At 48.5% G+C, this 26,195-nt stretch overlaps 1 protein-coding gene across 9 annotated transcripts in view; it reads left to right on the top strand.

Annotated features, from left to right (window-relative positions):
* The window catches only part of KLHL20 (kelch like family member 20), a 1,054,184-nt gene that overhangs the window by 551,551 nt on the left and 476,438 nt on the right, over window positions 1-26,195 (top strand). For all 9 annotated transcript variants that reach the window (XM_069641184.1, XM_069641182.1, XM_069641180.1 and 6 more), the window contains one exon: window positions 23,141-23,299. In XM_069641184.1, the coding sequence (XP_069497285.1) occupies window positions 23,141-23,299 (159 nt within the window). The remainder of the gene's footprint in view (window positions 1-23,140; window positions 23,300-26,195) is intronic.

The raw sequence follows: 26,195 nt of genomic DNA, 5'->3' as shown, positions 1-26,195 counted from the left end.
GAACTGGTCAGGGAAATTTGCTTGCTTTTTCTCCAACACCACTCCTCAGCAGGATTGTGCGCTAGATGCACCAGGAACAAGTGACTCTAATCCTGGTTGCTCCTATGTGGGCCAGACAACCTTGGTTTCCACATCTGCTCAAACTGGCAATGTGCAACCCAATCAAGCTCCCCTGCCCATACAACATGCTAACACAACACAAGGGTGCATCCTTCCACCCTCAATCTATGAACTTGGCAGCCTGGCTCCTGAAGTCGTAGAATTCGACCACTTAAATCTTCCACAAAGGTGTATGGATATCCTAAAGGAAGCACGGAAACCCAACACCAGACACTACTATTTCAGTGGAAGAGGTGTGATATGGTGCAGGTCACAAACCTTAAACCCAATGTAATGTTATCCAGCTAACATTCTACATTACATGCTGTACCTACTAGACTTCAGCCTAGTATTCAATTCCATCAAAGTACACCTGGCGGCTCGTTCAGCTTGCACCACTTCACAAAACAGTGTCCTGGTGGAAAGTTCCTATCATTAAATCATTAATGTAAGGGGTGAAGAGGCTATACCCTCATCTCCCAACCCTTAACCAGGTTGGGATCTTAATGTCGTGGTCTCCAAACTCATGGGTCCGCCCTTTGAGCCTATGCACAAAGCCAGCCTAAAATATTTGACTTACAAAACTGCATTCCTGGTAGCCATCACCTCTAAGACAAGTCGGTGAACTACAAGCTTTGTCCGTACAAAACCCTCTTCATCCACAAGGAAAAGGTTGTCCTCGGAACACATGCTAGGTTTGCACCCAAGTTAATTTCCAAGCAGATCCACAAGCCTTAGAAGGGATACATTACTCACCGTCATCGTATTTCTGATGGTTGTATCCACGTAGATTCACGTGCTCCCACCCTTCCTCCCATTCTGGAGTCGAAGGCGCATAGATGTTTTCTGGTCAATCGCTGTTTCTGCTTTATCACATCTGTACTCGCCCTACACTTCATGTAACCTTATGTCAGAAACAATCAATCTGATGGACCTTGACGCGTGGGTACATTACGGTTCATAGTGACTGTTTCGACAGTTTCGACTGACCAGTTCCGACACAAAAGTGGCAAAAAAGTTATTTTTTATTATCTTATTGGCAAATTAAAAATAGTTTACGCTTTCTGTCCTTTTCTTTCCGACTTCGACCAATTCCTCGACACGGTGGAAAAGGCAGCGCTGTCGGACGAATTCAAGATTCGACTGAAGCATTAGGCCTTGGAAGGCCCACTGGGCCTAGGCCGTTACAGTAGGGAAAGTGGTGAGCGGTCATTGTACAATGCATTTTCCCACCCATTCCATTTCTTGCCTGGCTGACTTTTCCAAACATGGATAGAACACCATTTAAATTCTGGCCCACGTGTAATAAAAAATTCCCGTGGATCAACACACGCAGTGTGTGCAACTTGTGTCTGAACCACGACGAGGGGCATTGTCGAGCCTGCAAGCTCTTCAAACCGAAGACTCTTAAAGACTGAAAAACCAAGCGCTGGGTCCATCACGCAAGGCAGGCAGAGGCTGCCATTGACGTGGAGGGAGCTTCCAGTGACGGCAGCGTCTGTCTTTTCAGACAGTGAGGGTGACTGGGAACAGCCAAGTTCCCAAGAGAAAGGCCGGCGGCTCTGTTACGACGACATCCGACGGCAAGAGCACTTCCATTACCCCTGCCACTAAACACATATCCCTGGGCGATGACTCAATGCCGTCGACCAAATACCCAAGTACGGTGTCAAGGGGGAGGTCTGCAGATGCCCTGTCTGTAACGCTCACCTGACTCCCACAGAGGCGCTGGCCTGGTTCGCGCTGCTGTGACCTCTTCTAAGGTGATGCGCAGGGTTCGGAAGACGGACTGGACCGGGCCCCCAAATCTAGCTTGTCTGGCTCGCAGAAGTATCCTTCTGTAGGCGAAAATGGGGGATTAACTGTCTGCGGGGTAATGCAATCAGCCTCCCGCTTTCCCCTCTCACCCTTCTGTGATTCCTCGTAGCGTCTAACCTTAGGGTCTGGAAGGACGAGCTCTCCATCCTGCTTCTGATGCAGGGGCGCGTTGGTATCCAGTTACTTCACTGGATTTTCGGATTGGTGAGAACCAAACGTGCTTGGCTTCCAGGTAAGTTTTTTGATAAGAGGTTCCCCTTGTGTCCATGTATTAATGTACTAATGCTAGTGTCTTTTTCCCCATAGGGGCCGGGGTACGGAATGCCGGGGAACAGGCACCGACCCGAGATGAGAGGTGAAATCCTTGTAGAAATCAGGTAAGTGTTTAATGAGCTTTTTTTGGTAATGTCTTTTCATTCGCTCATTAACGCTGTCTTTTTCCCCTTAGGGGCCGGGGTCCGGAAATGCCAGGATGCGGCGCGGACCCGAAATGAAGAGGGAATGAATCAACAGGTAAGTCTTAACATGGAGATTTAGCTTTCCTTATTCCCTTCTCTCTCACCTTTTGTTCTGGTCTTTTTCTCCCTAGGCGCTGGGGCGTGACTGCGAATCCGGATGATCGCTGCTGAACATGGAGGCGCCCTGTAAAGGTGAGTAGAATGCGGCGCTGCAGCGATCGACGCGATGAGCTTTTAAATAAGTCTTCCTTTTCAGGATTGTCGGCGAGATGTCTCCGGGATGCGGCTTTAGCAGGTAAGGACTTTTCCTTCTTCTGTTCTCTTCTTCTCTTCCTTTGCAGGTGATTCAGGTGTGGCAGAAGTCAGGATGCAGGAGCAGACACGGTGAGCGTCCAGCTGCTAGATGCAGAACAACGCGAAGCACGTGTGGCTGTTAGGGTGGGGTTTAAATAGCCTTGGAAGAAGTTCCAGGTATGTATCCTTCCTCGACCACGCCCGGATGGTAAATTAGTCCCACAGGTAAAGTAGTTCCTTTCAGGCCTCAAGGAGGCCGGGATCCTGCAGCATGGTCTGCATCAGGTAAGTGCACCCAAGCACTTCCATAATGAGCCTGGCGCCTATGGCGCCAGGACTGATGTCTTTTATGAGCTCGGCGCCATAGGCGCCAGGACACTGTCCAAAGGGCCCCTATATGGGGTTGCTGGGTCCTTCCTTGGGGACTGGATGTCCGCTTTCGGGGGAGGCAGGGCTTGAACCGGCTCCCCGGGAGCGGGCATCATGAGACTGTCCTCATGGCACTCGAGGTCCCGATCGCCCGATGACAGGCCCCAGAAACCAAAAGAAAAGAAGGTTGCCACCCAATTCATCCCAATTTTTTAAATTTTTTTCCGATCATATTGACTCAAGCATATTGTCATTCGATCAAATGTTTTCGAGCATTTGACCTATAACCACCACGGACAAGTGGGTGCTATCGACCGTAGTGGGAAGTTATTGTGTGGAGCTCCTCTAAAGACCATCCAACCATCCCCAGAGCCAAACGTCAAAGGAAGAACAGCTCATCCTTTTCGAGGTCAACACGCTGCTTCTCAAGGACGCCATAGAGATTGTACCGTCCAACGAAATAAACCAGGGTATTTATTCTACCTACTTCCTTGTGTCAAAAAAGATCTAACTATGCGCCCAGTGTTAGACTTGCGCCCTGCAAAAACGTATGTAAAGCCGCATGACAACACTACAAGAGGTAATCCCCCCCCCCCCCCCGATAAAGCAGGGAGATTACATGGCAACACTGGATATGAAAGATGCCTATTTTCATATTTCAATGTTCCCAGCTCACAGAAAACGTGTGCCTTTCAAAATGGCAAACCAGCACTACCAATTCAAGGTGCTACCCTTTGGAATAGCTTCGGCTCCAGGGGTATTCACCAAGGCAATCCCAGTGTAGCCCTACATGGACGACTGGCTGATCACAGGGGAATTACCCCATCTTTGCAAACAAAACACGCAAATAATCATACAACTTCTCTTCCAATTGGGCTTCTCAATAAATGAGGAAAAGTCCAGTCTTGTACCAAACAAGACAAAACAGTTCCTAGGAGCTGTCATGGACACACAAGCAGGCTTGGCCTTTCCATCCATGGAAGGAGTGCAAAACATGCTTCGGCAAATACCTCGGTATCAAGCCGGTCTTCAGATAAGCGTACGCAAAGCAATGCGTTTACTAGGCATGATGCGTTTACTAGGCATGATGGCACTGTGCATATATCTGGTCCCACATGCATGTCTGCCCATGCGCCTCATGCAGGAGTGGTTGGCGAAACAGTCTCAGGCAAGCGGTCAGTGGGATGATCTATTGGTCGTTTCGCAAACACTAGTTCAAAACCTAGGCTAGTGGACAAGGGAAAACCCTTCCACGACCCAGAAGCGCAAGCGATCATTACAACAGATGCATCACTTTCCGGGTGGGGGGCTCATTACCTTCACCACACAGCACATGGGCTGTGGACTCGCATCACGGCTCAGAACCACATCAACCTGCTGGAACCACTAGCAGTATTGAAAGCACTTCAAGCATTCGAAGTGCAGCTGACAAACAAGTCTGTTCAAATTATAACGGACAGCACAACTGCAATTCTCTGTGAACAAACAGTGGGGTGGGGAGGGCACACAGTCTGTCCAAGCTGGCACAGAAAATATGGAGGTGGGCACTCAGACGGGGGATGTCCCTATCCTCCCAATACGTTCCAGGGGTACTCAATACTCTAGCAGACTCGCTGAGCAGAGATCCCCTATCAGAGGAACACCAGTGGCAACTCTGTTTGAGTGTCGTAGACCACATCTTCTCTCATTGGGGTTACCCCACGCTAGACTTGTTCGCTACAGGAGAAAACAAGCAATGCCTAGACTTTGCGTCCAGGTTCCCCCAACCAGACTCAAAGTGGAACGCCCTATGGATGAACTGGTCAGGGAAATGTGCTTGCGCTTACCCCCCCTCACCCCCATATTCCCTTAGTGAGCAGAATAGTGAACAAGATTCACAGAGAAAATATGACTATTGCTTCCATAAGAGGAGTTGGTGAATTGCAAGCATTGTCAGTGCAGGACCCTTTTTTTATCATTCATAAAGTCAAATTGGTTTTACGTACTCATCCGAGGTTCTCTCCTAACTTCATTTCCAAATTCCACGTGAACCAATCCATTGAGCTACCGGCCTTCTTTCAGAATCTAACTAGCTCAGCTGAGGTGACACCACACATTGGATGTCGGGAGGGCGGTCCTTTACTACGTAAACAAGACCAGACCGCTAAGAAAGACAGACCAGCTGTTTGTCTCCATAGCACCAGGCAGAAATGCCATCTCCAGATGGATAGTCAGATGCATACAACTGTGCTATTCATTATCAAACAAAGCACTGCCTTTCACACCAAATGCTCACCCCACAAGGAGCATAGGAGCTACCTTGGCCTTTATTGCAAATGTTCCCGTAGACAGAATTTGCAAAGCAGCTACATGGAGCTCAGTACACATTCACTCAGCACTACTGCATTGACACCCATTCCAAAGTAGATACACAGGTGGGACAAGCGGTTCTAAAACATCTGTTTACCGTGCTCCTTCTCAATACCCACCACCTTCTCCTAACAATAGCTGCTAATCTATGCATAGCATGTGATCTAAGCAGATTCCACAAGACTCAGAAGGGATAAATTACTCACCGTACTCATATTTCTGATGCTTGGATCTGCTTATTCACATGCGCCCACTCTTCCTCCCCTGAGAGAAGGTGCATAGATATTTTATGAGCTTTTCAGATATTTATCTGCTTGGATACACCTGTACTCGCGATACACTTCATGCTACCTCATGTCAGAAACAAAACAATCTGAGGGACCTCGATGCGTGAAGGACCATGGGTATAGTGGATAGTATTACTGGCACGCCCTGTCGACGTCCGTTTTCGAGTTTCGAAAACTGTAATACTCTGCAGCTTCCACTCAATGTCGGCCTATGCATAGCATGTGAATCCAAGCAGATACAAGAATCAAATGAGATTACGGTGAGTAATGTATCCCATATATATGCGCTGGGCGAACGGTTGGGTCAAATTTCACTATCACCAGTACACCCCAGACTGGTATGCCGAACTCGTTCTGCTGTGGGGCCAATGAAGCTAAGATGCCCTTACATGTCACTGTTGTGGGGCTGGAGCCAACTATGAATCTATATAATATATTTTCATAGTTGGCTCCAGCCCCACAACAGATGGTGGGCTGTAATTTTGGCCAGAGTTCGGCATACCAGTCTGGGGTGTACTGGCGATAGTGAAATTTGACCAACCTTACCCATTCGCCCTGCACAGGGTGGAGTCTGGCACTGTGCTATCAGTATGGGCTATTCTGGGAGATTGTCGATTTTGCAACTTTTTCAAAACTAGGAATTTCGGACACAAGATAGGCATACCAGTCTGGGGTATGTACTGCTGATATTGAAATTTGACCAACCCCACCCATTCCCCCCGCACAGGGGCAGAGTGGGGTCCAGCACTGTGCAATGAGTATAGGCTATTCCTGAGAAATTGCTGATTTTGCAATTTTTCGAACAGAGCAAGTTAGGACACAATATAACATACACATGGCAGCACTCTGCGTGCATGTCGACTGCAGACCCAGGCAATGCCAGGGGGAACTGGGGGTATGGCTAGTTAATTATAACACAGCACAACCGCCATGTTTTACATCAACAAACGGGGGAGACTTTCTCCCTAAATCTGGGCACACTAGTGCAGAACATTTGGAAATGGATCCTCAACAGTGGAATTTACCTCCTATCTCAACATGTTCAGGGGAACACAACTGCCTAGCAGACACACTAAGCAGAAACACAGATCAACCCTCAGTACACTAGTGAGAGTTATATTCAGACCTTGTAAATTAGATTTTCTTACTTTGAGGTCATCTAAACATGGTGAGCACACTGTGGAGTAACAAGATACACCAGGAGCACTTAACAATGATTCTTGTTGCTCCAATGTGGGCATGTGAGAAATGGTATTCCCAATTTCTCAATGTCAATTTTCTCGCCAATGAAGCTAAAATGCCCTTACAAAGTCACAGAATCAAGAATGAACCCTACATCCACACCCTCAGACGACCAACCTTAGAAGCTTGGCTCCTGAAGTCTGAGTTCAGCCACCTTAATTTGCCCAACAGATGCATGGAAATATTTTAAAAAGCCTGTAAACCCAACACTAGGCACTGCTACTTTGACAAATGGACAAGATTTGTAATGTGGTGTAGAAAGTTAAATGTCAACCCAGTTGGCTGCACACCATCTCATATAGTGCACTACTTAACTTGTTAGACTCGGGTCTGGTCTATTCATTGAACGTCCAATTAGCTGCATTGTCTGCATATACAACATTGCAAAGCAAGGTTTCTTGGTGGAAGATTCCAGTTGTTAAAGCCTTAAATATTGTCTTAAGGAAGTTCATGGGTCCCACCTTCGAGCCTATGCATAAAGGAAACCTCAAAGATCTCACTTACAAAGCCGCTTTCTTTATAGCTACCACCTCTGTAAGGAGAAGAATGAGCTCCAAGCTTAATCGATTTCAGAACACTGTCACAATAAATAAGAACAAAGTGCCCCTAAGAACACACCCATGGTTCACACCTAAGTTAATTTCTACTAGTTTCCACATCAACCAATCTATTAAACTGCCAGCATGTTTTGAAGACCTGGAGACAAGAGCCCTTCATGCATCAGATGTTAGGAGAGCTGTCATATTCGAGGGGATTGGGTCCTCCAACGTATTCCATATCTATGACATGTAATCACCACAGCTGCGCTGCTTCGGAAACTTTTTTCGGCTCCTGCGTCGATGACGTCGATGCGCTGTCGTCGAGGACCTCCTCCGACGTGATAAGTAGGACGCACGACGCCCATAGCCTCAGTTCCGTTTTTTCCGCGAACATGTTGCTTCGTGATTCTCGGTTCACGCCTCGACTCTTTGGAGTTCTGTTCTTCTCGGTTCTTCGAACCTGTTCGTTTTGTGAAATTCCTTCGTGTGAAGATGTCTTCTACTTAGTCTTCGACCCCGCGTCCGGGTTTCAAGAAGTGCGGGGAGTGTGGGTCCAAGATGTCGGTGACGGACTCGCACGACGCCTGCCTCTGGTGCCTCGGGGAGGCCCACAACCAATAAGGAAGACAGACCAGTTCTTTTTTTGTTTAGCCGATGGGAGGGAAGGGGATTCTGTCTCCAAAGCAGCTATTTCTAAATGGATTGTAGAATGCATACTCCAGTGGTAGATTTTGTGCAGCAAAGAACTACCATCTACACCTAGTGACAGGATCCACAGCTTTGAGGCACAGAAGTGGCACCAACCAACCCAACTGTGGTTTTGGGTCCTGCAAGTTTGTGCTTAGATAGATAGGGCTTCACAACCCCATCAGGGAAGGGTGTGCTAAGGTGATGTTGGTGGGATAGGACGGGTGGGGGGGGGGGGGAGTATGGAAACAGGAAAGGGGGTTAGGTTATGTATAGGAAGGGGGATGTTAGAAGTCTTGACCACTGCGCACGCTTACAGCATGTAAACACTGCCACACTACCAAATGTGCTCTGTCCTAGCACTCATGCTGTAACCTTTGACATGATAATGTTGGCATTAAACAAGAGCATAAACAAGAGCACAAGATCATGACATCAAGACAAGACTGCAACACTTAGCTTAGATTGTTTGTTTGCCTGGACTGTCCCTTGTCTCCTGCAAGCCTGTTGAGTTGTGCTGTGTTGCAGTAGCAGTTCAAATGATGCAAAAAAGTACTAAAATTAGTGCGCAGGCTTGCACTGCCGCATGTGGCTATTCACCTGCACATGCTTTTTCCAATATTGGTAGCAGCACGTGGCTATTCACGTGCGTATGGTATGCCTTTTCTAGGCATTAGCAGAACGTTGCTGTTTATGTGCTTATCTCATGCAGGCACGTTATAGTAGCTGCAAGTGGCTGTAAAGCATGCACTATATAGGGGCTGCATCTGGCTCTGTCAAGCATTAGTTCAATTGTTCTTGCAGTTAGTAAATGCCTGGAAATTGTGTTCCATAGAGTTTCGGATCATGCATGCAGTCTGCGACTTGTGAGCCACTGTCTATGGTGCTGCCCAGGTTAAGCGGCGCTGATTAGTGAGCACTTAATTACGCTGTATGCTGCGTCTGCCGAATTAGCTCTCCTGGAAGCAGGGGCCAGTTGTCTGGTGGGGCTGAGCCCCCTATGTGACCTCTCTTCCCCCCCAACCCCCCCCTCCCTTGCTCCCTGTAGGGTCCCAGGGCGCTGCTGCACTTATCCGAGTCTGGCGAGGGGCCAGGATGAAGTCCGGTGTGGCCCCTCGCATTATTCTAATTTATTAAATTATTTTTTTATAACTCGCCTAATACCATACTGGAGTTCGGGTTCCAACCGCAGATCTGGAGTTTGAACCTCTGTTGCTCTGCGTGGTTTTGCTTCCAAGACCAGCGTGTAGCCCCTGGAGCAGCTTAGAAACAAGTCTTTATACCATGGAGACTCTGGCACAAGCCTGGCGCTTTGGATTCTGCACACGCGCGCTGATGTGCCACTCCCAACTTGGCTTTTCTGCTGTGTGGGGCCCTGGGCCTGCAGGGTAATGTCGTTTTGTAGGACTTTTTCCTGCAGGAAGGGCAAAGAAGCGCTGAATGGCCCTCTTTATAGGTACAATTTAGGCTTTATTTAGTCCTGGCCATTATTGTATGGTTCATGCCATGGCTAATGACTTGTATAGTCAATGCTGCGCCCTTTAAGCATGCTGCTTTGCCCCTTTTTCCCCTAGCCCTGACACCTAGAGCCCACTCTACACGGGTACTGGTGAATGTAGCCTTGGAGGCAATCTGTAAAGCGGCTACATGGAGCTCAGTTCATATATCCACTCCACATTACTATGTGGACACACAAGCGAGGAATGACTCACAGGTGGGACAAGCGGTGTTAAGACATCTGTTTGCCTCTGTCCCTTCTAACTACCCACCTCCTTCTCCTGGTACTGCTCGCTAGTCTATGCAAAGCATGCAATTTGAAGCAGATCCACAAGCCTCAGAGGACAAACTACATACCTGTAATTGTCTTTCTAATGCTTGTATCTGCTTACATTCACATACGCCCACCATTCCTCCCCTCGTTGGGAATAGAAGGCACATAGACAACATACTTTATTTCTTTTTGACATTTGTATAGCGCCCTGAACCCAGAGGCATCGAGGCGCTTTTTGCATAAAATGGTTGGTTACAAGAGTTGCTTACATAGTATGTTACATATTTTGGTTACAGTGTTTGCATCTTGCTTTAGGTTACGGTAGTTAAACAGAACATGAGGTTACTATGCACTGGAGAGGTACTATACTGAATACAGACAGGTTAGGACATACTTGTTACAGCTCGAGGAGGGTCACTTCTATGTATCTTGGGAAAAGACAGGTTTTGAGGTTTTTGTGGAAGGACCAAAGGGAGGGGTCTGATATCGGGCCCAGAGGCATGGAGTTACATTGTTTTGCCCCAATCACAGGGAAGCTACAGTGTATATTTCGTCTGGCTGAGGATATGTGTTCTTTTTTGGAGATTTTAAGTACAGCTCTTACTGCATTATTCTGGACTATTTGTAGTTTATTGATGTGTCTGGTGTTGGAGCCTGCAAAGAGGGAGTTGCAATCCTTGACAGAATGAGGGCTCTGGCAAGGGTGATGCAGTTGTAAGTGGTCAAGAAGGGTCTGCTGGCATTGATTAGTTTGGCAGTGTAGGCCGCTGCTATCGCAATTGCTTTGACATACCTTGTTAGGGAGAGCTCCTAATGTTTTTACCTCTTTTGCTACTTTGATAATGTTGTTGTCAATGGTGAAGGAATTGTAGGATTGAGGTAGATTATTAAGCTTAGGTTGACTACCAATAATGAGTTGTTTAGTTTTCTCGTCATTAAGACAGAGCTTGTGTTGTGCCATCCAGGCTTGAATGTTAAGGTACATTTTGTTAAGTAAGTTGGAGTCTGTGTCATGGTTGCCTGTGATGGGTAGGAGTATTTGGGTGTCCTCTGCATAATTGGTATGTGACTCTAAATATGTCTAGGAGGTCAAAGTGGCTTGGTAAACATATTGTACAATGTTGGCGAGACACAAGAGCCTTGGGGGAACTCCACCGGGGCTGGGTGGCGGGGGGCAGCCGCAGATGTAGAGAAGATTCTCATGGTTCGCTTGGATAGGAAGGATTTGATCCATTTTTTGGCATTGGCCGAGAAATTGGCAGCTAGAGCAAGGGGTTGACAAAGTATCTTGTGGTTTACCAGGTCAAAGGCTGCAGACAGGTCAAGTAGGAGAAGAATGGCCAGGTTGCCCTTGTCCTTAATCTGGTCCATTTGGATTTTGAGTTCCAAGAGGGCTGTTTATGTTCCATGAACAGGGCAGAAGCCTGATTGGCGGAGGCCAAGGGGGGGGGTGTGTGTCAAGATATTTTTGAATTTGCACGTAGGCGACTGTCGAGTATTTACAGGAGGAAGGGTACTGTTGGGATAGGTCGGTAGTTGGTGAGGACATTCGGGTCCAGTGTAGGTTATTTGAGCAGTGGTAGTACCTGTGCGTCTTTCAGGTTTTCTGGAACATTACTGGATGAGAAGGAGTTGATAGAGGCTGTGATGAACAGAGAAAGCTGATCAGCACAGTCTGAGAGAAGCTGGGCAGATATCTTCTTGACATCGTGTGAGCTTCAGGCCTTTGATTTTAGTAGTTTCAGCGATGGTTACAGGGGTGAATTCGAATCTAGGAGAGGACGAGTGGGCTGTGGGGGGCAGGTCTAGGGTTTGGGTAGCTGGGGAGTTTGGATTTTTTAGTGTGGATTTTGTTTTAGAGTAGGGCAATTTTGTCTGAGGACATTTTGGATGTCCAGGCACCAGGGTTGATCTTTGATGCAGTGGTCGTAGAGTGTCACCATGGTGGTGGGATCGGAGCTGCTATTAAGGTGGTGGGCAGTGAGCAGTTGGAGCCTGGGGAGCATCTTGTCTGGGATAATGATCCGAGAGTTTGAGTGTCGCCTCAGTGATTTGCGGTGGGATATTTCAGTGGACTGCATCGCTGATTGAGAATACTATGACCTTGTGGTCTGACCACGGGCATGGGTTGTTGGCTAATATGTTAGTGTGGCAATTGAGGTCTGCTAGCCAGCCCAATATGAGTCCTTTGCCATATGTGGGGTTGGAGATGCATAGGGTGAAGCCATGAGCTTCAATGGTTTTTGCAAGGGCAAGTGCCTGAGAATCTCATGGGTCGTTAAGACCTAGGTTGAAGTCCCCCAAGATGATTTACGATAGGGGCTTGGTGTTGGTTGCGAGGAGTTGAATTATGTCTTCCTCAAATGATGTCAGCAGGCCTGGGGGTCTATAGATTAGGTTGAGAATAAGGGTGGTTGTGGTAGATGGGAGATTTTCAGTGAGCCGAGTTCTCCCGATGGGAAGGCTTGAATCACGGTTTCTCTCAATATGAGGTCATTTTCTAGATCATTTCAACTCTGCCTCCTTTGGATATGAGATGTTATTTATAACGTGCTTAATACCCAGAGATTTCGAAACGTGGACCCGGGGATCGAACCTGTGGTGCTCCATGTCGTCTAGCTTCCAAGGCGAGCACATTGCCGCTGAGCTATCCTCCCGAGACTATACTGATCTGTCTTTCCTAAGGATGGTATAACGCTCCGGGATGGCCAACGAGAGGGTAGGACTGGCTGCTGGGTGAAAGCAGGTTTCTGTGATTGCAAGGAAGTCTAGGTTGTTAGTGGTTATAAGGTCAGCGATATCCAAGGCACATGCCAAGAGGGATCTGGCACTGATAAGGGCTCCCTTGAGGTGGGTTTTGGTGTCTGGTTTCACATTGTCTGAGGTGTCACTTTTCGTGCAATTAGGTTTTAATAGGGTTTCGATTTCCGGTTTGGGTTCTATAGCTGAGCATGTGTTGCCTTTTGTTGCCTTGTGTAGTTTTGTGTGGGGGTTTTGTCGTCGCTGATGGGCTATTGTGGGTGATATGGTTGGGAAGTGAGCTAGTACTTGTCAGTGTGTGATTTCTAGTCGCTGAGAGGGTCTTTGTTCTGGAGTTCAGTAGTTAGTTTCTTCGGTCGATGGTGGTAGTTAGTGGGGGTTTTTGGCAAGTGAGTAGGCGAGAAGCTAGGCGTTTGTTCCTATACTTCCAGGGGCAGGGAGTTTTCAGATATACAGTGGTCTTGGGAGCCGTAGTTTGCGAGTTTGTAGGCAGGATGGCGAGACGTGCCTTGGAGAGGAAGGTGGATGGCGGAATGTCTTGAGGGTTCGGGAGCACATGTGCCATTTGCAGTTGGCATAGGTATTTTCGTTGGTGATTGGGTGGGGATGGTAGTTGAGATCTTGTATTCGGGCTTGGGACTCTGAAGCTTGGTGCTCCCGGTCGGGAGCAATAATGGTCATTGTGGGTGGTCTATTGTCAGGGTGGTTGTGGGCTAGTGGGATAGAGCTACTGTGTTTTGGGGGCAGATGGGGAGTTTGCGAAGCATATAAAATCGCACCTAGATTTGAATGGTGGCCAGGGGCCTCCAAAGCATAAACACCTAGATTTGAGGCAGGACCGAAGGGCTTGCAATACATATAAAATCACACCTATATTTGAATGGTGACCAGGGGTCTGCAATACATGTAAAATCACACCTAGATTTGAGGCAGGGCCAAAGGACCTGCAATACATGTAAACTCACGCCTAGATTTGAATGGTGGCCTACATGTGAGGCAGGGTCAAATGGCTCTCAAATACATATAGGATCACACCAAGGCGAGCCCACCAAAATGGTTGATGGTCGCAGTAGTCACTATGTGCGGCGCACTTATGCCTTGATCTTAGGCCATGGTTGGTGGAGGGAGTAGGTAGAGCATGAGGCACTTTTTCATGCAACCTCAGGTCAGAAATAAAACTATCTTAGGACCTAGACTCATGAAGGACCATGGGGAGAATACATGTCACAGTAGGGATAGTATTACTAACACGCCCTGTCGGTGTCACTTTTCAATTTCAACAAGTCATGTAATACTCTGCACCAACCACTAGATGTCAGCATGTGAATCCAAGGAACTACAAGCATCAAAAAGAATAATACAGGTATGTAATGTTTGTCACATATATCTGAGAATGTTAATACAGAAGAATTGGGACTTACCCAGCATGGGGTCTGGAACAGATTCACATGCTCATGAATATTTCCTGTCAGGCTGGAATTCTCAGTAAAAGAAAGTTTTGCTTTCACTTAAATGTATTTCTCCTTCAAACCAATCATTGAACTGAGTCATACTGTCCCAGCCAATAACTACCCTCTCCCTAAGCCCCTTCTCTGGCATCCATCTTCAGATTGTTACTGCACATATAAGTGTTGGGAGTCCTCCAGTTTTGCTCTGTGAGCTATTCCACGTTTTTTGCGCTTTTTCGAGAAGAAGTCCTGTGTTTGTCAAACAGAGCCGTTGTGCTCATTCTCTCCATCGGCCGACAAGCGGGGATCCGTTTGTCTGCAAATTTCAGCACCCCTCAAGGGTCAAAATCGTGTAGTTTCCTCAACTTCCAGACGGCCATCGGGCCTATCCGCACTCTGGACCTTGTTGGAAGAGAAGAAAGAGGGAAGCTCCCTTTCCAAGCTCTGCTCCAGCTGCGGATTGATGAACGTGTTTGTGGAGGACAAACACCTTCGGTGCCTCTGTCTCCATCCGGACCACAGAAGGGGATTGTGAGATCTGCCTCGGGTTCACCAAGAGAACCATGAAAGATCGTTGTAGCAGACTGGTGGCATGCCTCACCCAGCACCGGCCGGTCTGAGGAGCGGTCTAAGTGCTCCATCCTTTGGGGGGGGGGTGGCGCCAAGACGAGGCCAACCACCGCGAGGCCGCTTTCGTCGGGGTTGTAGCGCAAGCGGGTCCCGCGATGGGCAGGGCACAATCAACCTCACCATCTGCCTCCATCTCCAGCAATCGATCCTGCTCCTCCTCTAAGAGGAAATCTGCAAACCTGGCTAAGTTGCGGGAGGAGCATGAGAAACCTAAGGGGCAGGAAAAGGCAGCAGACCTACCCAAGAAGGCCCAGGCAGAGCAGGAAAAATCGTTGTCGACTATCGAGATGGTATCGGCCGCTCTCTCGAAGGCCAAAGGGGTTTACCCGGTCAAGATAGCCGCAAAGGCGCCCAGGGTGTCCCTGCCAATGAGGCCTCGACCAGGGCTCTGGAAAGCACACTGGAGAAGAGTATGCCGTCACTAAACACAAACTCGACCCCTCATGGTGCACAAAAAGTAGGGTGTGAGGCGGCCTCTGGGCAGGCTATGCTCCAGGGAACAGATGTTTCTTTCTTGGGCGAGGAGGATCAGGAGTCCATTAGCACGATCCACGAGGATGTGGAGGACGGCGGAAACCCAGACTGGGATGATGGCAGCACGGGGCCAAGTAGGCCTACTGCTCAAACTCCTCCTAGAGATGTATCCCTGGACATCCTCTTGTCCCGACATGCGTTGGTGTCGGAGAATCAGAAAAGGATACCCTCAGTGGGTCCAGCCATTCTGGTGGTCCCAGATCAACCTCCAGCAAAAAAAGGAAGCACCACCCAGCACCACCTCACCAACCTCTGCACCTGCCTTCTCCTTCTCCTCCGCGGGACCAGAACACAGACACAGCAACAACGAAATATGACATCGTCATGACGTGCAGTTCGCCGCAGCCGAGAGGGTCTCTGCCGGATAAGGTGGGGTTGTTCCATGCCATGGTCGCCAGAGCGTCCAAGCTCTTCCTGCTGACGCCCGAGCAGACCAAAAAGGAAGGTTTCTTTTACCAGAGGCGCAAGGCCAAACGGGAGACCATCATGGCAGTTCCCCTCCTGGATGACATTTGGGAGGAAGGCCTGGCCCTGATTAAGACCGTAGGCACTCCAGCAGCACCACTCTTCCTTTTGAGCCTCCGGCAAATTGACAAAGAGGTTTGGTAGTGGTTCCTCTTCGTACCGTCAACCCTCCCGATCCAAGTGTCGGGGGGCCTACAGAGGCCATTTCCAAGAAGATATTTCTTAGTCAAAAATAAGACTGGGGGCTGGAGGACCATTCTAGACCTGCAGCGTCTCAAAAATACCTAGAGTCACAAATTCAGGATGGTCACGTTGCAGCACATGCTCGGCCAACATTAGGAGGGAGACTTGACGATTCTGGACCTGGAGGAGGCATACTTCCATGTCCCCCTTCACAGGAAACATCAGAGGTTCCTGGGCTTTGTAGTGCAAGGAAGGCACTACCAATTCAAGGCCCTTCCGTTCGGCCTGAAGTCAGTGCCCAGGGTGTTTAAGTGCCTAGCGCCAGTGGCGGCCCATCTGCGTCTACAGGGGATACATGTGTACCCGTACCTTCACTGCTCATCCAGGCCAAGTCAAGGGAAGTTGCCGTCGGGCACACAGAGGACCGTCCCGCTGCTGACGGGTCTGGGGTTCTGTCAATTATCCAAATTCCTGCTTGACACCATCACAGAACGCTCTGTTCCTGGGATCCAGGCTCAACATGGTGGCCTGGGTTGCATCGCCCTCGGAAGAGAGGGTAGCGGCCAAACTGGGGAAGGTGCGACGACTGCAGTCACTGAAGACTGCCATGGTGTGGACCATAAAGTCCCTGCGCAGCATGATGTCGTGAATTTTCCTTATCCGGCTCTGCAGGCTGCAGATGCAACCTCTTCAGAAGTTCCTGGACACTGGATTAAAGTGTCAGGAAGCTTTGCAGACGAGATCCCTCTCGACAAGTTTCATTGGGCGATAAGGTGGTAGGGCGTCCACACCAATGTCGCTCAGGGTACAGGGTTTCAAAACCCACCATACCAGGGGACGGTCACCACGGAAGCTTCTGGAGGGCTGGGGTGCCCACACCAAACGTCTGCACACCAGGGGCTTGTGGCTGCCGGAGAAGGATCTTCACATCAATATCCTGGAGCTACAGGCAGTGGTTTGGACCCTGAAGTCATTCCTTCCTAAAGGGCAAGGTGGTGAGGATCTTAATGGACAACACCACCATGATGTTCTACATCTGGAAGCATGGGGGCATCCGATTCCCAGTGCTCTCCAGGGAGGCGCAGGATTTGTGGCACTGGGCCATCGACCAAGAAATGTTCCTCATCCCCTTTCACTTGGTGGGGGTGAAGAACACCATTGCTGACTCCCTCAGCAGGGAGCTGCGATCCTGCCACAAATGGGAACTTCAGCAGGACCAAGTGGGGCAGACCCCAGATCGATCTGTTTGTGATGGCAGCGCACTCCAAATGCCAAAGGTTCCACCAGTAGGTTCCACCAGTCAAGCATGAGGGGCGTGTTCTCGTTCCCGTGGGAGGGCCTGTTCCTGTAAGAGTTCCCTCTCCTACTGTGAGTCATCAGTCAAATCAAACGGTGCCAATGCAGGATGATCCTTGTCGCCCCGGCGTGGCCAAGGCAGATTTGATACCCGGACCTTCTCAGCCTGTCAGCGTACCCTGTAGTCGAGCTGCCAGTGGTTGCGGATCTGGTCAACAGAGGAGGCGGCGCAATCCTGCATCACGACACAGGGTCGTTTAACTTGTAGGCTTGGCTACTGCAGCACCAGAGTTTGAGGATACAAGCTGGATGTTGGACCGCAGGGAAGTCCTTTCCAAGGCCAGAGCATCATCCACTTTTAAGTGCTAAGGGCACAAGTGGAAGCATTTTGCGACGTGGTGCTGGTCGCTTAGCATCGACCCTCTGAGGATTTACAGCCCTGCAGATTCTTCTGGACTCCTCCTTGGCCAAGGCCAGGCTGCGGTACGCCTCAATCAGGGTGCATGTGGCGGCTCTCTCTCGCTACACCTGGTCTTCAGGTCGATTGTCTCTTTGGTCCCACCATCTTGTCAAGGAGTTCCTCAAAGGGCTGTTTCGATCTTTCCCGCCAGTGAAGGCTCCTGCCCTGGCATGGGAACTCAACGTGGTGCTGGCCAGGCTCATGGGGGTCCCCCTTCAAGCCTATGCATCAGGCCCCTCTCAAGTTGCTCTGATGGGAGACTGCGTGCCTCGTGGCCATCACCTCTGCCAGGAGGGTGGGTGAGATCCAGGCCCTGTCCTGCAGATAACCATATACGACTTTTCATGAATCGAGGGTGGTGCTGCGGACGCACCCCTCCTTCATGACAAAGGTTCCGTCGGTATTCCACCTCAACAAGCCTTTGGTGTTGCTTGTGTTCTTTCTGAAACCTTTGTCGCTGGCTGAAAGGACTTTGCACTCGGTGGACGTTGCTTGTGGTCTGAAGTTCAATGTGGCATGCACAAAGTTTTAGGATGACGCCTCAACTGGTCCTTTGAAACCTGGGAAGACCTTGTCCAAGGCTTCCATCTTCAGGTGGCTCTCCGGCTGTATCGCACACTGTCGTTGGTCAACCGACCACTGCCTGACCGCCGAAAGCCCACTCCACCAGAGCAATCGCTGCAACAATGGCGTTCCTGTCAGGTGTGCCCATTCTGGACATCTGCAGGGCTGGTACGTGGAGGTCCACGCACACCTTCACAAAGTTCTACTGCATCGATGGGGATTCCAGGGATGAGTCCGGAGTCGGCCAAGCAGTGCTCCGCAACCTGTTCGCTTGAGGCGAGTCTGTTCCAGAGATAAGGGTAATTGCTTCTGTGAGCTTTTCCACCTCCTGTGGTGTACTGCTGTGTATTCGTTATTCATGAGCATGTGTATCCATGCCAGACCCCATGCTGGAGAAGGAACAAGTTACTTAACTATAGCTATTGTTGTCCAGCATGGGTCTGGCATGGCTTCACATGCAAACCCTCCCTCCTACTCCTCTGCGGCTCTTATTGGTGTTAATGCCACTTTCCGTGCTTACCAAATCTGAAGATGGCTGCCAGAGGGGGGAGGGGGAGGGGGAGGGAGGAGAGGGAGGGAGGAGAGGGAGGGAGGAGAGGGAGGGAGGAGAGGGAGAGAGGAGAGGGAGAGAGGAGAGGGGGACACACACACGCACTTTTTTCTTTTACCGAGGATTCCCGGCCTGATGACTGAGGATATTCATGAGCTTGTGAATCCATGCCAGACCCATGCTGGAGAACAATAGTTATGAGTAAGTAACTTGTTCCATATCTAGTACATACTTAAGCATCATCATATATTCTATATAATAAAAGGCCAGATGTATTTTTGTCCAAAGCCATCCTGCCACTTTGCCCGTTATCCCTGCTAGAGGGAACTGTTGCCTTACGCATACAACAATAAGACTTCAAGTTAATATTCCAGGGGAACAAAATGTGTATTTCAACAATAACATACAAGTAGCTGCAGAAAAGGCCCAACACGGGGATACCACTTTAACCATGTAGTTCAAGTTGCATGCACTAAGAAAATGTATACATTTTAATTAAAAAAAAAATCATTTCATTAAGCATCATTTCTCTAACAATTTTTTTGGGGGTTAATATACATATGGTGTAATTATTAATTGTAATATTTCTTGATATGTTTAATTATATCAATAATATTCTTCTATGTTTTAAACTTTATTTGACTTCAATTTATTTTATCTCATTTCTACTTCGAATCATGCTGCACGTTAATTGTATGACTGACATCCCTCCACATTATATATTTGATTCCAAAACAAATGGAATCCAAGACAATGAGGAGCAGATACAACAATTGGCCGTTTGTACGATGTTGAACTTTCAGCGGTTTCTGTGAGATTATTTGATACTACTACGCATAAAAGGAGCAAGATCATTTTAAAAATGTTTCTATTAATATAAATTACGTTAATATACACCACATAATATATTGATATATTTACACTCTGAAAATGTCTTCCTTTACGCACATTGGCTTGTGTACACAGGCTTTTCCACTAATGTGTAACACGAAATCGGCAAAATGTTAATGTGCAGTTCATGTTAGATGTGCACTGCACTGGGTGCTCACTCCTACTTTTACAGTGATATCTACTGCTCAGTGTATCTTAATTACAGACTCTATATGTATGTGTGTGTATGTATGTATGTGTGTATATATATATATATATATATATATATATATATATATATATGTATATGTGTGTGTGCATAGATAAATATATATTGTCACAAATTTCAGGAAGTCGTCCATGCTTCCCTAGGAGGAGCCCCTTTCCATGAGGCCAGGGAGGTGAGGCAGCTACACGATCGTCCCCCTTGAGGGTGATACTTGGCGTGGAATTTCATGGGGATGCGCCCCCCCCCCCCATTGCATATGGGACATGGGATGACTGTTTGGGAAGAACACACTACACTCAAAATATATCCACTCTGCTACCTAACTCTGGGCCCTGTAGCCCCACATAAGTCCATATACTCCGGTAGGGTAGAAGACTTGGCCCCCAAAGACAGTAATGTGATGAGGAAGACTAGGGACTACATATTTGAACCATGTACAAAAACTGGGACGCAGATAATCAGAAGAAACCCACTTGGAAGCAATGGCATTAATACTGAGACAAGGTGGCGTGAAGCGATAGAGTGCTTTGCAGAACCAATTTGAGCAGTACAGACTGAGACCAGACAAACATTACAGAGAATAAAAAGGGAAGAAGGACTTGGTAATTGGTCAGTCCCTCCTTCTCGGAGTCACAAGTCAGAAGGACGTTCGGCTTGGAGCAGGGGAGAGAACGTTGTCCAGGATGTGAAGGTTGCCACTGAGATGTCCTAAGCCAGGAGCGGGGTGAGAGCAAGTCACCTGACAGCCCCCGTGTGGAGAGAGCCTCCAAGCAGCCTCTTTTGCTGCAGAGCCAATGCCACGTGTGCAGACCCTGTAAGTGAAGGAGACTGTGGGAGACCAAACGGAGAAGCAGGGACATCCTGTGCTCATACCCGAGACCCCATGAATAGTCAAAAGGTACTTGGGATGTTGGGGAAGGCACAGTAAGCCAGAGTAATGGTGTTTGGTGACCCAAATGAGAACCGGAAAGACCCCGGAAGTCAGAGCAACAGCGTCTGGGACTATCAGATTATCGCATGTTCTGCTGCACCTCCTCAGAGGTATTCTTCCTTTTCTCACTTTCTGCCAGAAGCTCACTGTCTCCAGAGCCCTGGTTCCCTCTAGGCTGGACTACTGCAACAGTCTCCTCCTAAATCTACCTGCCTCTACTCTTCTCCCTTTGCAACTAATCCAGAACTGGACTACAAGACTTGTCCTTGACCTCAATCCCAGGGATTGTATCTCTTCAGCCCTGAAATCTCTCCACTTGCTCCCTGTGATTGCAAGGATCACGCTCAAGACCCTATGCATCATCCACAAGGTTTTCTGTGGCCGGGACCACACTACATTCAACTCTTCCTAAGCATCTTCCTTCTCGAGCCCTCTACTCATCCACCTCAACTGAGGGTCAGATGCTTCTCCAGACAGAGTAGGGTTTGGGGGGGTAGATCTGTCCTCGGCTGGGGCCTCCCTCTAGAACATCCACCCTGCCTCTCTCAAACTTGAGCAGGACCCCCTTAGGTTCCGGAACCAACTGGAGACCTTCCTTTTCACTTCCACTTTCTCTCACCTGCTAATGCTCCTGTCTGCTGTGCTAACTGGCTACCTGGCCACCTATTGAACCTATGGGACAAGGCTCCTGCACTACCAGTCGCCCCTTGCGCTGCCTCTGGGCTTCCCAACCACTTAGGTACTGTATCGGCAACCCTACAGTCCCCAGCACTTATTGAGCCACCTACCTGGCAGCACTTAACACGGTACCATCGCACTCCCCATCAGACACCCCCTGCCCCCTCTGGCAATTCTCCCCCCGCCCCTCTCGCACATGAGCAATCTGAATGACGCAAGGCCTAGTAAGATCGTTTTTTGTCCTTCTGTTTGCCCTTCCTTGTCTTGCCTTGAAACACTTGTGTACAGGTGTGCAATAAATGACTTATCATATAAGATCCGTGAAGCCAGAGGAACAGGATCTGGGACTTGATTGAAACCTGGAAGGCATAGATAGACCATGAAGAATGCTCTTGAACACTGCTTGCAAAGGAGGATGCCAGCAACCTTCTCCTTTGTCAGTGTCTGGCAGGTTAGTGAACCAGACTTGTTACACTCAGGCAAATGGAAGAGCCCTTGGCATTGTTTGTTTTTATTTGTTTGGTTTATTTGTAGAGCGTGCTAAACAAAATTTATCATGTCTAGGCACAGATGTCAACAGATAGTCTGAAGGAACACGAGACGGCCCAAATCCAAGTCCCAAGCAGTAATGAGACCCCCCATAACTTCTTTAAGTTGATATGTTTAAATAAATACATTTTTAGGTATTTATGAAATTGAAGCGATTTTGATGTCCTCGAAAGGAAGACTATTCTTTGTTCTGGGACCATTTTTGAATTGTGAAAGCCTAAGAAGGCCAAGGGAGGAACTGTATATAATATTTTATTTGTAACGCACTCGTACACAAGTGTTTCGAAGCGCAACAAGGCAAGGGAGCAACGATCTTACTAGGCCCAGTGACCTTGAGAACACGCAAGTGCATGGGGTAACCCTTGGCATTGTGAAAGCCTGAGAAATGTCAGGGGAAGAGGCATACCCCCTGACGTGATTGGTGCCAGACAAAAGAGAAACCAGGGGAAGGGAGTCGCCCCCCCCCCCACCACCCCTTGTGCTTGTGAACACTGTGATAAAAAAAAAACAAGCGAAGGGAGGCATTCCCTTGGTGACCAGGATTTGAGTTGGAACTTTTACTTCATTTTGGGAAAAGACATTGTGTTGCTAAACTGGAACTTTGTGTGCCACACTTGAGAGGAACTGTAACCTGGGAAAAGGAGTCTCTCCCTCGAAGTGGTCCTCAGACTAATGTCCCAGTATTCCGCTAATCTGGAGACTTGGACCAATTGTCTGCATTAAGAAGACTCACCAAAACCTTTTTGTATGTTTAGAAGTGTAAGGGAAGGAAATAGGTTTGACACGTGACAGTAGACTCTTGCTTTGGGTCATTCTGAGACAGCCTTAGTTTAAGTTGAAGCTGGGAAAATCCCTCTTAGGAATAGGGCAAGAATGGGTTCTTTGCTTTCATTGGAAAATTTCTATAGCCAAAACTAGGTCTACTTCTGCACCCTTACACTCTACACACTTGTGTGTGGCTGTAAGCTTACAATGGCTGAAACAGCCAGTTTCCATTGTATTCATTTGACTACTTGTGATTTGCAGGTAGCTTTATAGTAATGATTTCATGCATTGACCGTGTTTTTCTTTTTTATGCAGGTGATGGAGAGCGAGGAGTTCATGCTCCTGCCTGCCAATCAGCTCATAGACATCATATCCAGTGACGAGTTGAACGTGCGAAGTGAGGAGCAGGTTTTTAATGCTGTGATGGCCTGGGTGAAGTACAGCATTCAGGAGCGACGCCCTCAACTCCCACAGGTGAGACCCACTGCCTGGTTTACTTGCAGCAGCACAGAAGGAAATCAGATTTTTCAGATAGTCAAAATGATGGTCTTTATAATTTGGTGACCTTGAGATAATCTCTTGGGATTCAGCCATTCTAATTTGAAAGTGACCAACGTTTGCAATCCACCTTGCCTGAATAAACATTTTAAGACGCCTAAAGATGTGGTTGTGGAATTAGGCCCAACACTCTTTTCTTAACTTTATTTACAGACCTGAAAGTGCCTGTTCTGAGTATTGATCCTCCTGTTCCCCCATGTAAAGTCATACTGACTTTGTATGCATTCCCAACATGGGGGCAGTTGGCAATTCATATATATGAACTTGTTATTTATTTCTATAGTGCACCGAACCCAGGGTTATCTGGGCACATTTAACATAAGTTACAATAGGCTTGTGAAATTCTCCAGCATTGGATCTTTTATGGATACACATGCTTAGAATATTCCCCGTCGGCAGGCCTGGAACCTTGGTATGTTTCTAATAACATTTTTCCTCAGGGAAAAAAACGACACTTGTGTCCTATCGACATCCTTTATTTAGCCGCTTACGCATGACCCAATAGGTCGTACGGCATAAATAGCCCCACCCCGCGGCTCCCTTCAGGTTTCAACCGTCTCCAAAGTAGTCGGGATCACCTCGTGTTTCTACTCTTTGTAAGGTTGGTTTTTCTTTCCCTATGTCGGGGAAAGCGCTGTTCGGCCTGTGTGTCACTTGTGGAATGAAGGTGTTCGAAGGTAATGGGCACATGGATTGCCTTTGGCTTTACCCCCATCACTCGGCGTACAACTGTGATGTGTGCAAGGGGTTCTCACAGAAGACGTTGAAAGACCGTAATCGGTGCCTAATATGGCTGAACGAAGGGGGCTACCCTCAATCTGAGGTAGGATCAGTTCAGTCTGGCATCGGACAGGCTTAAGTTCCCTATGGTTCCTCGCCGCTCTGTCAGCGGAGCCTGCGGAAAAGAAGCCACGCCCAGCGGAGAAGAGTCGTTCCTCATTGGGGAAACATCTGTCGAAAGACGCCCCTTCATCTTCATCGAAGCATGGTCATGTAGACCAGGAACATCAAAAAAGGACAAGAAAGACCCTTTAAGGGGCTCCTCCTCAGGAGACCATCATAGGTCTTCCTTGAGTAGAGACTCGACAAAACACCGGCTTAAAGACTTCAAAAAGGCGGGATTGCCTAAAGAGTCTACATCACAGCCACCACCGCCGTCAGCGGGAGTCACGTCGATGGCTTCACTAACGCCTACGCAGTCGATACCCGCGGTGGCCTCGTCGACCCCAGCGGGGACAATTGTGGAAGTGGCTCCTAAATTTCCATCGTCGATGGTGGATCCTCCAGAGGTTTGGCAACCGGCGGTGTATGATACAGTTCTGCCAGATAACATATTTGAGCAAGAGTCGGCTTTCTCGGTATAGTCTATGGAGGGAGGAGCGGGAACAGGTTGTTTGTCCAAAAGATCTTGGTTTACAGGGCGTAAGCCCGTCGTTTGCCTCTGGGATGCACAATGCCCCTTCATAGTCTCTGCTAAATCTGCAGTCCCTGTTGTCTTTACAAGTGTCTACGCTCCAATCCCTCTTAAGCCAGTTAGATGCAAGATTGCCTCCCACGGTTACACCTCCAATACCAGTGGTACCTGTCGACAACGCAGCGGGTCCCGCTCCACGATCGACGTCAAGGGCTGGTTTGCCGGTCTCCTGTCCGGTTAGCGAAAGCCCCCCCACTTCCCTGCTCTCACCCGGAGGAAGGTGAATTGCAAGATTCTGAGTCAGATCAAGGGCCTAGGGACTCCTTGGACATTTCATCGCCTTCAAGGGACCCTACGTGGCAGTCGGATGTAGAAGTGGAAAGTCCTAGAAGCCCGACACAGCCGTCAACTCCAGATGACCTTGGGTCCTTCCATGCCATGATAGCGAAAACCTGTATCGAATTTGGTCTGAGTCCGGAGGAAGAAAAGTAATCCTTCTTATTCTACCGTATGGTGTAGAGGAAAGTGTCAGCTTCTCAGTTCCCATTCTGGACCATGTTTGGCAGGAAGGCTTGCACACCATGCGCCATCCATTTTCGGAGCCTGCAATCAAGGGCAGGTTGGAAAAGAAATTTAAAGCCCCAGACTCTACACCGAAGCGTTTGACCGCACAACCCTCCCCGGAATCAGTAGTGTCGGCGGCGGCTGGCAGAAAAGCTAGATCGCAACACAAATGCACAACTCTACCGGACAGTGAAGCTAGAAGGCAGGATGCCTTTGGTAAGAAAGTATTGGCAGTGGGAGCGACAACGGTAAAAGTGGCAACTCGTTAGCTATCATGGCACGATACGACCGTGAAATGTGGCATCGCTTGGCCCCAATCTTGGAACACCTGCCCAAAGAGCAAAGGAAGACCGCCATGTTACTGGTGCGTGAGGGGGAAGAGGCATCAAACCACTCTATCAATATCGCTGTGGATTTGGCGGAGTCCGGATTCAAATAAATAATGGAGTGGTTCTGAGGAGGCAAGCCTGGTTAAAATGTACAAACCTTAGGCCTGAAGTCCAGTATAAAGTGTTAGATATGCCATGTGAAGGGGAGCAGTTCGGGGAGAAGGTTGATGCCCTTAAAGGCATGAAGGAAGATTTGGATATGGCAAGGTTGCTGAGGGCCTTAGAAAGTGGACAAGCATTTCGGCCTTTTCGCCCCTTCCGCAGAGCCTCTGGGAATTCCCGGTTTGCTGCATCCAGGGATCTGAGTTTCAACAGATCATACTCCTCCCAAGGGTACAGGCGGGCTGTCCAGGCAACATGAAGAAGCTGGAATTTCCAGGGGTCTAGGAGGAGAGGCGGATAGTCTTTGTCATCCAAAAGTAAGCAATCAAAGTCTCAATGACAC

This window comes from Ambystoma mexicanum, chromosome 1q (assembly GCF_040938575.1).
Source record: "Ambystoma mexicanum isolate Mex_15411 chromosome 1q, UKY_AmexF1_1, whole genome shotgun sequence".
NCBI classification, from domain to species: Eukaryota; Metazoa; Chordata; class Amphibia; order Caudata; family Ambystomatidae; genus Ambystoma; species Ambystoma mexicanum.
Note: the sequence above shows the minus strand (reverse complement) of the source record. Positions and strands in the feature narration are given on the sequence as shown.